We start from the raw sequence: 14407 nt of genomic DNA, 5'->3' as shown, positions 1-14407 counted from the left end.
TGAGGACTGACGGTGCATCCTTTGGCTTCAGTGGACAGGTTGCTGAACCCGGCCAACAGGGCCCACATGGTCCTGGAGGAGCAGCTGAGGGAGCTGCTGGACACGCTGGACCTCACATGCTCCATGAAGTCCAGTGGGTCGCGGAGCAAGCGGGCCAAGCTGCTCAAGAAAGAAATTGCTCTCCTTCGACACAAGCTGAGCCAGCAGCATAGCCAGCCCCTGCCCGCCGAGTCAGGTACTGGCCGCTTGGAAGAGGACGGTGCTCAGCTGGGGCAGGAGACGGGGGAGGAAGGTAAGCACGCTGGGGTCTCGGGCCAGGGCCGCCCTCACTGTGAGCTGGGAGGCACCTCTGACTTGGTGCCTGGAAACCTCAGAGCAAGAGATGGAGCCCTTGGTGCCGCTGTGCCGCATCCTGGCGCCTGAGGAAGTGTAGGGCGAGGAACGGGCTGTTGTCCTCACCTTGCTTCTGGGACACTGAGAAGCGTGGCTCAGATCTCACACAGCCCCCGGAGGGAGGAGGGGGAGAGGCGGCCGGTGTGGCGGGAGGCGGCTGCTCCGGGGCCAGGACGGGGAGGGGGTTGTGTGGCCACCACTGGGTGGCTGGGGCCGTCTGGCGGAGGGGCTGTTTGGACTCCCCTCGCTTCCAGGCTCCCTGTGATGTGCCGCGGGGCGGGCGGGGTGCTCAGGCTGGTGGTGGCCGGGCCTCGGCCTGGGACGTCCCGCTTGCTGGTGGGCGGGAACCGCGGCCCCTGTCGGGGAGCTGCGGGGCCCAACGTGGACGCCAGTTCAGCAAGGGCCCGGGCGGTGGACCTCAGGGAAGCTAAGCTGTAGGACGGGGTGGGAAGTCCTTCCCCTGCTTCCTTCCTTCTCTGACTTGAGAATCAGCACGTTTTAGCTGCACAGAGTAGAAGGTGGAGTGAGACTCCCTCCCCCACAGCTGGCAGCAGTTGGTTTAGGACCTTCCTGGGTTTTTCCCAGCTCGTCCAACTAAGAGTAACAAACATCAAAGCAGGACAAAGGGTTGTTCTACAGTCTGCCTTTTGAAAAAAAAGCGGAGTCTGCGGTGGGCACGTCAGCCTCGTGGCCCTGCCGTGTCCTGGCGGCGACCAGGTGCGATTCCACGTGGGGGACCGTGAGGCAGTGGCGGGGGCGGCCTGGAGCCCTGGGCTTCTCCTGGGCTCAGAAAGAGGCCCTGTGTGCACGGTGGAGGGTCTTCGTGCGGCCTTTCCCTCCTCCTGCTCCTTCTGTTCAGGTGACTGCAGTGCGAGTGGAGGCTCGGGGCTCCCCTTCTGGGTGACCGGGGAGCCCAGAGGAGCCTCGTGGCCCCACAGGCGCCACCCCTGCCCTCGGGTGTGGTTCTGAGCAGCACTTGCCCGCAGGAGCCCTGACATAAAGCCAGGCCTCCGTGGGGTTCTGGGCGGGGCCCCCTTTTGTGCCCCGGGGGGTCGGACACCACAGGGCCTGGGTGTGGGCCGCTCTGGGTCCCTTCCTGCTGCCTGAGCTGTGCTCTGGTTGAGGGATGTTTCTATTCTGTTGAGAAGAGAGTGAGTTGAGGGAAGAACTTGTCAACTGGCTGACTCACCATCACCAGAGCGGCTTGTCTGGTCTCACTTGCTGGGCGGGCATCCCCCGGGCGGGCCCCTACGCACGCAGGTAGATTTGAGATCAGAGACGGCCTGGACTCTGTTGTTAAAAGTGGCTGAACGTGTGGGAAGGGCATTTTACCTGTGGCTGCCTGAGGTGTGGGTGGGGGAGGGAAGACTGCTCCAGCAACCAGGCAGGGCGGGAGGGAGGGAGCCTGCAGACAGGCGCTGGGGGTGGTATCCGGTGACAGCACTGGTGAAGAAGGCCGAACACAGCCATTCGAGCTCTTGTAGGAACGCGAGCCTGTGATCACTCTCACGGCACAGAAACGGGAGTCCTCTGGAAGACGAGCACTCAGGGCCACGGTGTTACCGTCACAGCCCAGAGACTGGTGCTCCCTTACCCTCAGATACGCCATCTGGGCTGTAGTTCAGCGTTCCTGTGGTTCTCACTGGAAGCTTCCCAGGAGGTGATGGGTGGGGGCGGGGCCGGTGGGGTGGAGGCGCGCGGTGGCAGCTCTCAGAGGCCTTGGTCTTCACTTTCCCGCCGAGTTTAGGTTCCGCCGCCCCGCAGAGTGCAGAGTGGTGAGGACAGCCGTCAGCGTCCCTGAGGGGGCCCTCCAGTGGCTGGGTTTTTGGTGGTGCTCTGAGCTGTCTTTGCTGTTTCAGGACTGGCCCTTCCTCCTTCCTCGAAGGCTCAGGGCAGCTGGGGCTTGCAGCCGGTGGGACCCGGGGTTGTGGTCCAGGCGGGGCTGGGGGAGACAGTGTCCAGGCGGGCGGCACCCCGAGTCCCCAGGCTTTCTGTGACTTTGGTGTGGAAGTGCTGGGTTGGCGACCAGGTGTGTGGCGGGTGGGAGAGGGGCCGTGTTAGCTTCCTGCAGGAGCTGCGTCGGGTCGGGCCCCTGAGGGTGGCGCCGTTTTCTCTTCTGCATGTGTGATGAGTTCCATTCAGCGCGTGGAGTTTTAGATGCTGTTTTACAGGCTCTGCGTTCAAATCGCGTAGAGTTTAGAGGTTAATTGAGTATTTTTTACGAATATTGAAGTAATGTGTAGTTGTCGACAGTCCGTGTCTTTAAAAGAATCCTCATGCGTGTGTGTGACTTTGCAGTGAGACGTCTCGAGCCCAGGCTTTGCCCTCCTGGCCTTCATTCTCGGAGAGACCTCTTTGAGGCCACAGGCCGGGGGTGGGGGCAGGCCCGAAGCCACGGGTCGCTTTGGGTGGGAGGAGGGTCGGGAGGCCTCAGTGCGCGGCCGAGTTGGGGGGGATGTGGGGGCGGGAGGGCCTGGGTCTGGGGGCTTCTTTGCGTGGCTGGGCGGGCGCTTGGTGGCTGTCCGGGGGAGGGAGGTGGGTGCAGGGGCTGTGGGGCTCTCAGGCTCTGGTCTGAGGCAGACACCGGCCCTCTGGGTAGGGGGCCACCCTGTGCTTCCCAGACGCCAGGCGCACAGTGGCTGGCCGGGGAGATGCCCACGGGAGTTTGCCGTCAGGAACAGGCCCTGGTTTCCGTCTGGCCAGTGCTTGGGGGACTGAAGGGCAGGCGGGCGCATCTACGGGGTTCACCTCCGTGTTTCCACCGTTGGGTCGCATGCTCCAGTCTGAATGGACTTTTCTAGGAGCTTATTGTCCAGGAAAGGCTCTCCCCGGGGGTTCGGGCCCTGTCACACGCTGTCACCAGCTCCGTGGGGCCTTGGGAAGCAGAGGCACCTTGGGGCCGAGCCAGCTGCCCGTGGCGCACTCCCGGGGTCTGAGCCTGGCCTGGTTCTCCTCACGATGAGCTGGGAGAATTCTTGAAACATCTGCTCAGAGACAGAAGCGAACCTTGGGAGTGGTGTAGCGTTTGGTTTTCAAAATGACTTTGGGGTTCAGATCTTAACCTTACATACTTTGACTGGTTCTGGGGAGTCTGCAGGCGTCATAAGGTGAGACCTGTACTTTGTGGTGACGCATAATTCTCCTTGTCCTTGTTTCGTGTCACATGTCCCGTAGCCAGAGTCACTCTAGCTTGGAGAGGAACCCCAGGCTGGCCCGGAGGGGTGCCCTCCCCGCCGCCCTTTCCACCCCGCGGGCTCCTCCCGCAGACGGGCCTCCTGGGCCCGGGGCTGGCTTTCAGGCTTCTCGTTTCCGTGTAACTTTCACAAGCCTTTCTTAAGAGGTTAAAATACTCTTTTCCCAAAGACTGTATTTTTATCTTCAAAGCCAGAGTTAAAGGACTTGCAGCGATTCAGGGCGTGGCACAGGGCGGTGCACCGGAGAGCCCGGTGGGGGGTTCCCACTTTCCTCCCCGCCCACCACCACTGCCTGGTTTTTGACACGGATTTAGAATACCCGGGTCAGAAATCAGATTTACATGCTTGTTTCCTTCTGTTTGCGAACCTCGTGGCCCAGGTCAGGACTGTGGGAATGCCCGCTTAGACCCCTTAGTTACGGGAAATACTTTTCTTCTGCAAGGTAAGTGAATGGTTGACTGCAGAGCTGTCATGAACGCGAATGATGTACTTAGCGTCGGCACCAGTGAAGCAGTCTTCAGGGTTGTTTGCGGACAGTAGCTTTATGCACGTGGGCGCTAGGCGCCTGGGTCTTCAGTGCGAGGGCGGCGCACAGTGCCGCCCCGCGGCCCGGGCCCACTGCCTGCAGACAGTTATGTGTGATGCTTTGTTTCCTTAACTGAATAAGTATTTTGGTGGACGTCACATTTATAGTAAGTTTTATAATAGATTTTATAATTATCAGTTTTCAAAAATCACTTTATTTATAATTTTTTCAGGAGATAAATCTCCCCCTAAACTTGAACCATCAGATGCATTACCTCTTCCTTCAAACTCGGAGACTAATTCAGAACCACCAACCCTCAAACCAGTAGAACTCAACCCAGAGCAGAGTAAACTATTCAAAAGAGTCACATTTGATAATGCACCACTTAGCACTTGCACTCAGAGCGCCCTGGTAATCGGACACCCTCCAGAGCCCTCCCTCGCCAGTAGTGGCGATGCGCCGGCGGCGGCCTCCGCGGTGGCGGAGCCATCAAGCGATGTAAACAGACGCACTTCTGTTCTCTTCTGCAAATCGAAAAGTGTAAGCCCCCCAAAGTCTGCCAAGAACACTGAAACCCAGCCAACTTCTCCTCAGCTAGGGACCAAAACCTTTTTGTCTGTAGTCCTTCCGAGGTTGGAGACTCTTCTGCAGCCAAGAAAAAGGTCGCGAAGCACCTGCGGCGACTCCGAGGTGGAGGAGGGGTCCCCGGGAAAGCGCCTGGACACAGGTAACTGCGCGGGCGCCCTTCGGCCGCGTCCTCTTGGGGCTCTCGGGGCACAGGTGTTGGGAGGTGCCGCCCGCCTGTTGGTTTTGCACTTTTTTGGCCAGAATTCTCTTAATTTCCAGAAAAGGAGACAGAACGTGTGTTTCTTTGGAAAGCCGTATGTCATAGGTCTGGGGCGGCTGCGGGCTGGGGTGGGGGGTGGGCGCAGTGGCCCTGCGTGTCCTCTCCCGCGGAGGTCTGAGACCAGGGGCTCCGGGGCTTGGGGGGAGGTGCCCAGCGCAGTGTCTGCGCACTTGCAGGACATTCTGGCGTCTTCTGGCTGTCCTGAGCAGCCCGGTCGGTGCTGACACGAGGGATCGGCACCTGCGGAAATAACGCTCGGAGGCATTTCTCATTTACCACTGAGTTTTCATAGCGCACGCTTGTCTGATTCGTTTACCGAGAGCACCCCCCGCCCCGTCGGCCTTCGGCCCCATTGCGGAGTCTGTCCTTCCAGCCTGTCTGACCTCCCGCGCCTGCGCTGCGTGAGCTAGCGCCTGTCCTCCCAGCTCCCTCAGTGGAGGCCGTGCCTGTTGGTCCGGGGGCACCCCGTCGCCTCTCCTGGGGGCGTTTGTCTCAACACCCGCTGGTCCTGCTCAGGGGGCACAGCCTGGCCTGTGTCCGCTGTGGGTCCATCTTTACGTCCGCACAGGAGCGCGGCTTCTCCTCTCCTCCCGCGCTCGAGCAGGCGGGATGGGCCGAGGTCCGTGCGCTCCCACGTCGGTCCTGGAGTCTGGCGTCTGGCGTCTGGCGGGAGCGTCTGCGTGGGGGGCCGGGCTCCAGCGGTGTAGGCGGCGGTGTGTCGCCTGCGCCTCAGCGCACAGGTGCTCTTTGTCGTGGGAGGGAACTTGCGTGCGGGTTAGTTTCCTGGAAACCTCACGTCTTGTGCTGTTCCTTGGGTGGCTTGCTGTCAAGCTGGTGCTCTTGCTGCTGAAATACCCCACCGCACTCGGACACCGATGCAGACGGACCCCGTTCCAGTGCTCGGGTTTCCTCCTGTGCCATGGCCTTTCTCAGCCGCATTTACTGAGACTCTTGCTGTTTCCAGCACCCGGGGGGGGTCCCGGTGACAGCACTGGGAGGGTTGAAGGGTGTTGTGTCCTGGCCAGCGTGACCCTCACTGACTGGCCGTCCTTCTGGCTCCCTTGCTGCCCATGGGCCTCTGACCACTGGACTCTGGGCCTCCTGGGCCCCTCGTAGAAAACAGGGCTCCCTCCTTCCAGTTTCCGGGCCTGAGCTGGGGATTCTGCAGGTTTTGGTGGTGATGGCGAGTCTCGGGGCGGGGTTACCCCAGCCCTTGCTGGGGGTGCGTCTGGAGGTGTCAGCGCCTATGACCCTGACTGAACTGACCCCCGAGTGGCGGCGGGTGCAGTGTGTGCAATGAGCCCTGGTGCTCTCCCGCTGCTGTTGGCTGTGCCTCGCCTTGGCCTCCTGTGGGCTCCGCGTGCCTGGCCCCTGGCTCCGAGTCGCAGTCTTCCCGGTCTGGGGACGCGTCCCGGTGCTCATCCGTGTGCCCCGCCTGGCAGGGAGTCGCCCGGTGTCCACAGTGCAGTTAGAGCAAACCCGGCTTGTTCATTCCGAGACCCCCGGGCCCTCTCGCCGGCAGTGCCGTGGGCCTCCTGCCCACCCTTTAGCACCTGACTGTTCCTGGAGTCGGTCTCCAGGACCTGTGCTGTCTCCCGGCTTCCTCCTGGGACTGCTGGTCTCCCCCAGATAGTGACCCGCCGGGCCAGGACTTTCGTGCCCCTGGCCTCCTGAGAGCCCTGCCGCGTGGCGCCCACGGTGCGTGTGCATGTGTCGGTGCGTGTGTGTGCGTGTGCGCCTGCCAGTCTTCCGCGTCCTAGGCTGCTCAGGGTTTTGGAGGCTGCTCGGTGGTGCCTTCAGTCAGACTAAATGGCTTTTTCGCTGTTTTCCAGGTTCTCATTTTAACCACTAACACACGGGTAGTTCACTCTTTGGATCCTAATTATTTTCTCTTGCTCAACTCGGACTGGAGTTCTGCGAGTGGTCACTGTGGAGCAGAGGTCACTGCGTCCTTGCCTTTCCTGTAATTCTTGCGGATGATGTTGGGAGCACCTGTCCGGCCGTCCTCCAAACAAAACACAAACAGCAGCACTTGGAGGAGCCGGGCCCGCCCCGCCCGCCCCTTCTGTAAGTCAGCTGGCCGCCCGCTCGTGCCCGGGAGGCTCCCGTCCTCCGCCGGCTGGGGTGCAGAGGGAGCCTGCCGCCTCCGTGGATGACTTACGTGGATGGAGATTCTGACCCGCCCCAGCCGGCACGGAACCGGGTCTGAGCTGAGCAGGGGGTCTGGCTGGGGTGCCCAGGCCCAGAAGGACTGCAGGCTGCCCGCAGCCCCCGGACACCGTGCGTGAACACCGACTCCCGCGCTGCTGGCGCTCCACCCCGGGGTCTCCGCTGGGCCCTCTCCCCCGGCTTCTCTCTCCTCTCACTGCTCCTCCTGGTCGTCCCGCGGATCTCTGAGCAGCCCTGTCTCTGGTCACCACGCCTGAAGTCGGCTGCCGTGAGCGAAGTCTTGGCCGCGGGACTGGTGGCGCCTTGTGCGGGTGTCCGGGCGAGCCTTCCCCACTGCCGCTTCTTCCTGGAGCCGGTCCAAGCAACGCAGTTGGTTGGGGTCATGTTTGCTGTTTCTGTGTTCTTACTGAAAAGTGGAAAAACGCACAAAAAATGCAATCCTGTTGCCAGTGGTAAAATAAAGCCATGTGAACGAGATGAGAGGCACACCCCCTGCTCCCAGGGGCCGGCTGCAGGCGCTGTGCTGCCGGGCCGACAGCGTGCATCCTGCGAGGGGAGGCCTGTGGCCACGCCTGGGGCTGGCGGCGTGCAGCGCCCCTGCTTGCTTTGCCTCTCGCGGGGCTGTCTGCCGTCCAGGAGGTCACCAGGGCCTGGCGGGCGTGGACCCCGGCTGACCTGCATGCCTGTGGGGGCGCCTGGGGGCTTCTCGCCGCCTGGCGGGCGGGCGGTGCTCAGGAGGAGGTCACTCGGGCCACTGCTGGCCGGTGTCCCGGGAGGCCTGGTGTGCCTGGACTCGAGGGCAGAGGAGGAGGCTCTGGGGGCGCAGCTTGCGTCTGGGAGAGGGCTGGCCTGTCCCCGAAGGCCTGGCTCAGGGCGGCCTGACCTGGGCCTCAGCCGGTAACAGTCAGCCAGGTGCGGGGCTCCGGCGCTGCGGGGACGCCAGCCGTTTACGGGCGTCTCTCCGGCACGTTTCCATGCAGACCTTTGACCCTGCCAGCTGGCTGTCCTCCCAAGTCCTGGTGGCAGGTCCCGCGGGCCAGCTGGCGGCGTGGGGAACTGGGGAGGGAGCTGGTGACGGTGACAGTGAGCCTGTGCCCGAGGGGTCACGGCTGAGGGTGGGGCTGCCCTGGGGCCCATGGGGGTGTGACCACAGTGGCCTTGTGCCCTCAGGCTTGTCTGTGCTCCGTGGTCTCACGGGAAGGAAAACCCTGTGTGACTGCCCTGTCTCCTGGGGCAGGTGAGTCCTCCAAGCCCCCAGGGAGACGAAGGGGCACGTGGTCGTCATCCGTCTCCCCGTGAGGACTCGCGCTTCTGGGCCTTCTCCCCTGGCGTCACTTGGGGAACCGGCTGCAGGCGGTGGTGGTGTGGGGGTGGTGGGCGTGTACTGTCTCCCTGGGGTGTCAGGAGTGCGGCCTCCTCCGTGTTCTGCATCTGGGTCGGGGTCCTGTCCTCTCTGCACGCGGGAGGCCCATCCCTCGTCTGACCTCCGCTAGGTGTGCTCCGTGCTGGTGCCCTTCCCGACTGGCCTCCGCCCGCCGCCCACTGGCCCCTCCTGCCTCTCGCCCCAGACCTTGCCAGGTGCCTGTCCAGGGGGTGAGACTCCCCGCCACCCTCTAGGGCTCCTCCTGCTGCTTTGCCTGGTGGCCTCATGGCTGTGCGTCCTTGTCCCCTGGCCTGGTGCCTGACGTCCCGGGCTTCCCCAGAGGGTGCAGGTGGGGGTCTCGTAGCCTTGCTGGCGCTGGACATGCGCCTGGGGACTGGTCCCTCTGCAGATGCAGGTTCTGACTTGCCTGACTCAGAGGTGGGCTCTTTGCCCGCTGGTGAGTGGGTCGGCGTGGGTTCTTCGAGTTCCCACCCCGCAGCATTAGCCCAGTCGCTCCAGTGCTTGGGCCCGCGTTTCCAATATGGTTTGGTCGACTCTTAAAAACGTCCAAATTCCAGAAGTGAGTGTAACACCTCCCACCATCCGCAGGTACCACTTATAAACATGAACGAGGTTTAGAATTGAAAATATGAAGTTCTTCTTAGAGCTGGTGGCGCTGAGTCCGGTAGACGTGGAGGGAGACGTCTGAGGAGCTCCCTCGGGGAGCACGGAGCGCCAGCGTCTGCGGGGCAAAGCCCGTCCGTCTCCGTGTTTCCACGTCTTGGCCGCCGAGGTGCACGCGCCACCCTTTGTTGCAGAAGAGTGTACGGAGCAGATGGAAACACCCTGTGATCTGGCCGCCTGCTTCAGAGACTTTTCAAGAAGTGGATTTTTAAGTTTTTGAAGCACGAGGAATGGGATTCTTTTTTGGGGTAGAAAATAGGCCCTTCCAGCTTCCGCCTCCCCCAGGGGAGCAGGGTGGGCCTGGCGGCGTGGGACCCGGGCTGCGGCTCACGCACCTGCCGACGCCAGAGTCGGGACTGGGAAGGTGTTTCCGCTTCCTGATGCCAGGCCTCAGGTCAAGGTCTGAGGTTTGGCTTCGAGTTGCGCTTCGATCTCGACGCTTCTCAGATGCTAAGATGTCGTTTTGTGGGCTCCTGGGGTGTTCAGACCCCAGTGAGTTGTGGTCTCCGGGTGGCGCGGCCCCACCCACGCGCCGTGGTGCTGATGGTTCGTAGCTTCTGGAGCCGGGGCGCCCGCGTGTGCGGGTCGTTCGCCTTCTGTGTCACCGTTTCCGGAGTGTTTCTGAGGTTCACGCTGAGACGTTGGGGACGTGGACGTGCTGATGCCTGGGCGGCGTGTGGTTGACGAGGGCGCAGTGTCCGACCTTTGTCTGGGGAGGGACCGTGGGGGCCGTCTTCGCCGTGAGGAGCCTGCTTCTTTAGACCAGTGTTCCCTGAGCCAGTCCGCTGTGGGTTCACTGTCACTTGTCTCTGGTCCCACGGGTGCATCCGTGCCCCGTGTTCTGGGCGCGCCGGGTGCCAGGCTGTGCAGGACGCTTCTGTGCGACGCCCCCCAGCCCCGGGTCAGGTCAGGTGTGCGGAGCCGCCCGCTGGGGGGCCGAGCTCAGGTGCCCGGTGCCTCTGTTGCAGGTCTCACCAATGGCTTTGGGGGTGCGAGGAGCGAGCAGGAGCTGGGCGGCGCCCCGGGGAGGAAGGCCGCGCCCCGCCGCCGCTGCGCCTCCGAGTCCAGCATCTCCAGCAGCAGCCCGCTCTGCGACTCCAGGTGGGTGTGCCTCACGTGCCGCTTCCTGTGTGACCTGGTGCTCTGCTTGGTAGGGTTTAACCAGAAGGAGGGAAGCAGACTGTAAGATGTTACTTTCATAAACTTTTTTTTGTCTCAAAGTCTTCCTTTTATCGGGATGGTGGGGAGGGAGGCCCTGCTGTGGCCCATGGAGACTGCGGTGTCCCAGGTCAGAGGTCAGGTGTGCGGAGGCTGACACAGAAGGTGAACGACCCGCACACGTGGGCGCCCCTGTGTGGCCCCAGGCTTGTTGGGTGCGACACGCGCCCCCCCCCCCCCCGGGACTCCTGGGGCCCTCGCCCGGCTCTGGGGGGCCCCCCGGCTCTGGGGCTGCCTGCGACGCTGCTGTTTCCACTGCAGTTTCAGCGCACCCAGGTGTGGCCGAGGCAAGCCCGCCCTGGTCCGCAGGCACACGCTGGAGGACCGCAGCCAGCTGATATCCTGCATTGAGAACGGGAACTACGCCAAGGCGGCCAGGATCGCGGCTGGTGAGTCTGCCCCGCCTCCCTCGCACCGCCTCCCTGGCCAGTGTTTCCAGGGGCCTGCTAGCGGGGCTGCGTAGCCGCTGTTGGAGGTGACGGGGACAGTTTGTGTGGGACACTTGGCTCCCTGCGTTCAGGCCTATCTGTCACTTGCCCTGGCACATGGGGTGGCGGGAGGGGGCGGTTCCCCAACCTTCAGTGCCCAGAGGAGGGTTGGGCTTCAGTGCTGGGCTGGTGCTGGCCAGGCTGGGGGTCGGGCCGGGAGCACCCTTGCCGCGAGAAGTGGCCGTGCCTTGTGGAGCAAGCTGATGCAGCCATGAGGGCTCAACGCCGCCGTGGGCTGCGTGGAGAAGGGGGCTGCGACTGGGTGGGCTTCTAAGGGAAGTGCTGAGAAGTCGAGCAGGTTCCTCTGAGTCGGGGTGTGGGGAGGGCAGGGCCAGGGTTGGTCTTTGAGGGGAGCCAAGGCTGAGTGGTTCTGAGTTTACAGAGATGCTTTGGGGGCCCAGCCCCTCCCTGAAGGTTGGTAGGAGGGGCTCAGAAGCGGGGAGCTTGTTGGGCACCTGGAGGCCAGAGGCCCTTGAGCTGGGGAGGGCTGAGGACACAGGGTGATGTGGGTGCAGGGGCTCTCTGCTGCCCTGGGCGGCCTTGGCTGGGCAGCTGTGTCAGGTCCTGGGGGCTCTGCTGATGCTCCCCCTCCCCCTTCCCCCAGAAGTCGGTCAGAACAGCATGTGGATTTCAACCGACGCGGCAGCCTCCGTTCTCGAGCCCCTGAAGGTCGTGTGGGCCAAGTGCAGCGGCTACCCCTCCTACCCGGCCCTGGTGAGCTGTGGGCAGGCAGAGGCTGTGTGTCGGGGGGCGGGGCAGGTGCTGGGGCCCCCATGCGGGTGTCGGGGTGTCGGTGGGGCCCGACACTCCTCAGGGGTGCAGGTGCAAGGATGCAGCTGTGATCGCGGGTCCTCCCTTGGCAGATCATTGACCCCAAGATGCCACGTGTGCCCGGCCACCACAACGGGGTCACCATCCCAGCCCCGCCACTGGACGTGCTGAAGATAGGTGAGCACATGCAGACCAAGGCTGACGAGAAGCTCTTCCTTGTCCTCTTTTTCGACAACAAGAGAAGCTGGTGAGTGCGAGTGATGGTTGTGTGGATGCCGCAGGAGCCCTGTCGTCCTGACCTTGGGCGCGGTGCGCAGCTCCACTCCCTCCTGCCTGTGTCCTGCGTGGGTCCGTGTGGGCTCCCAGACCCTGCCAGGAGATGCCCCGCCTAGGGGGCCCCAAATGTGCCGTGGCCCCGACCCCGAGTGCACGTGGGCGCTGTCCCCACACGCCCCCTGCACTGGGCTCCTCTGCCCCTCAGAGCTATGGCCCTTTCTGTGCCCCTTTCTGTGCCCGAGGCTGCTGGGTGTGTGGGGCTGGCCGCATTGGCACGTGCAGCTGGATTGGCTTCGTGCATCTTGCTGGGTGGTGGCTGTCAGCACCCCGGCCCGCCTGCTCCCTCACCCTGACCCCCTCCTGCTCAGACCCAGACAGCGACTCGGCCGGGCCTGGTCCTGTCCTCGGGCTGCCCCACCGCCGGGGCGTTGTTGGGTCTCCCCGAGCCACCCTGCCCCCGCCCTCGCTGAGTGAGTGCTCGTGTGGTCGGTCTGTGTGCCCCTTGGTAGGGGTGGTGAGGGGCCTGGCGGCCCCTGGGCAGTGGCGAGGAGAGGCGGTGCCCCAGGCTGACACTGCCGTGGGGGTTGGGGGTTGCGAGGAGGGGGTGACGCTGCTGCACCAGCCTCACCGTGCGTCTCCCCCTTTAAAAGGCAGTGGCTCCCCAAGTCCAAGATGGTCCCCCTGGGCGTGGACGAGACGATCGACAAGTTGAAGATGATGGAGGGGAGGAACTCCAGCATCCGCAAGGCTGTGCGCGTTGCCTTCGACCGCGCCATGACCCACCTGAGCCGTGTGCACGGCGAGCCGGCCAGCGACCTCAGCGACGTGGACTGAGCGCCTGTGCGTGGAGTCCGCGCGCTGTACATGCTGTACATGCTTCACCACTTAACTTATTCTGAGTTTTAGGGTTGGTTTAATCCTTTCCCGGGGAGGGGAGGCTTCACTTGCCGTTTTCTACGACACCGTCCCGCCGGGCGCGGTGGGTGGCGCGGGCGCGCCCTCGGGGGACCTGTGCCCGCGGGTCGCAGTGGAGGACGTGCTTGTGCCACTTTCTTTGATCTGTAGCTTTTTTTTTAAAAAAGACTTTTGAATGTTTAATAATTTTGTAAATCATAGCCTTTTCACAGAGTACCACTTATTTAATGAGACGGGATGTAAATTTACAATGACAAATGCGTATTTTAAGAAAGAAAACGACATTATTTTGAATGGTACTTTGTGGAAAGAGGTGGAGGATAAATTTATGCTTGTGCATCACCTGCAAATCACCAAAAACACTCCGCCGCCCCCAGGAGGCCCCCCGCCAGCCTCCCACGGGTGTGGCTCCCAGCGGATTATTTATTGTAGAAAGTGTATTCATTTGCTTTATAAGGAGAAATAAACTTGCAGAAGTATATTGCTAATGCATTTTTATACAGGCACATACAAATCCAACTTGCTTTGGGAGCAGGATGTGTTGTTTGTTGTGTAAATGACTCTGGCTGTGTGTTCTTTGATTTTGTAACTTGTAATCTTTTGTTTACAATGCGGGGCTTTCTGTAACTTGTTTTAATTTAGGACACTTTGGTAGCAATAGAAACTTTGGATACATTTTTGTATGGTACATGTGATGTATATAGAATTAGTACTTTATTTTTATTTTTAAGAGGTAAAGCATTATGTTACGGGAAAAGGTAGGGTGGGTTTCCAAAATTGCATTTTTTATATTAAAAAATAAAGTCAAGATTTGGACGGTGTGGCCCTTTCATTCCTGCATCACTGGAGTGCGGGGCGGGTGTGCGTGCTGGCGGCCCTGAGGGGGTGGGGGGTGAGGGTGAGCGGAGCGCGACACGCCTTCCTCTCAAAAGCTTCAGTGTCTTATTTATTATTTTACCTAATCGAATTTTTATTTTAAAGCGGTAGTTCAGATGTTAAAGTGCTTTTTCTTTTCGGTCACCGCAGTTTGTAACATCTCCATAGAAACTTGGAAACAGAACACCCTCCTTTGATAATTTTGTCCCGTCTGACGGACGCTTTCTCTGCCGTGGCTCCCGGGCCCTGGGGGCTGTGTCACTGCCAGCGAGGCCCCAGCTGTGGGCGGGGCGGGGGCAGGGGGCGCGGTCTCCACTCCACGTTGGGGCGGAGCTTGGGCTCCACACCCAGATCCCCGCCCCAGCCTCCGGGGGTCAGAGGGAGGTGCCGCCGCGGTCCGGCCACCCCCGGAGCCGTCTGCTGCCTCACAGCCTGGCCACCTGGATGTGCCGGGCGTGGTGGGGGAGGCCTGGGGGAGGCCTGGGGGCCCCTGCCTGCCCCGGCTCTGCCCACCCCACTGGAGCTGGCCCTCGCCGCCACTCCCCATCTGGGCTTCCCACCGAGCACCGCTGGGAGGGGTCCAGCTTGTCCCTGTGTGCCCAGGACCTTCCCAGCATCCCAGGAGCCTCCTTGGGCCCCCTGCCCCTGGGACCTCTCCCCAGGCAGCACTCAGCCCTGAGGACTGGG

General features: G+C 62.1%; 1 protein-coding gene across 8 annotated transcripts in view; it reads left to right on the top strand.

Annotated features, from left to right (window-relative positions):
* Positions 1–13665, top strand: part of BRD1 (bromodomain containing 1) — a 33288-nt gene extending 19623 nt beyond the window's left edge. For 3 of the 8 annotated variants that reach the window (XM_074375784.1, XM_074375783.1, XM_074375785.1), the window contains 7 exons: positions 32–292; positions 4346–4840; positions 10145–10277; positions 10656–10783; positions 11487–11596; positions 11746–11900; positions 12580–13665. In XM_074375784.1, the coding sequence (XP_074231885.1) occupies positions 32–292; positions 4346–4840; positions 10145–10277; positions 10656–10783; positions 11487–11596; positions 11746–11900; positions 12580–12763 (1466 nt within the window). In that variant the 3' untranslated portion in view covers positions 12764–13665. Of the gene's footprint in view, positions 1–31; positions 293–4345; positions 4841–6792; positions 7028–10144; positions 10278–10655; positions 10784–11486; positions 11597–11745; positions 11901–12579 lie in introns of those variants that run through there. The other 5 variants (XM_074375786.1, XR_012511027.1, XM_074375787.1 and 2 more) reach the window with 5 other exon arrangements.
* The last annotated feature ends 742 nt before the right edge of the window (positions 13666–14407 follow it).

This window comes from Camelus bactrianus, chromosome 12, assembly GCF_048773025.1.
Source record: "Camelus bactrianus isolate YW-2024 breed Bactrian camel chromosome 12, ASM4877302v1, whole genome shotgun sequence".
Lineage (NCBI taxonomy): Eukaryota > Metazoa > Chordata > Mammalia > Artiodactyla > Camelidae > Camelus > Camelus bactrianus.
Note: the sequence above shows the minus strand (reverse complement) of the source record. Positions and strands in the feature narration are given on the sequence as shown.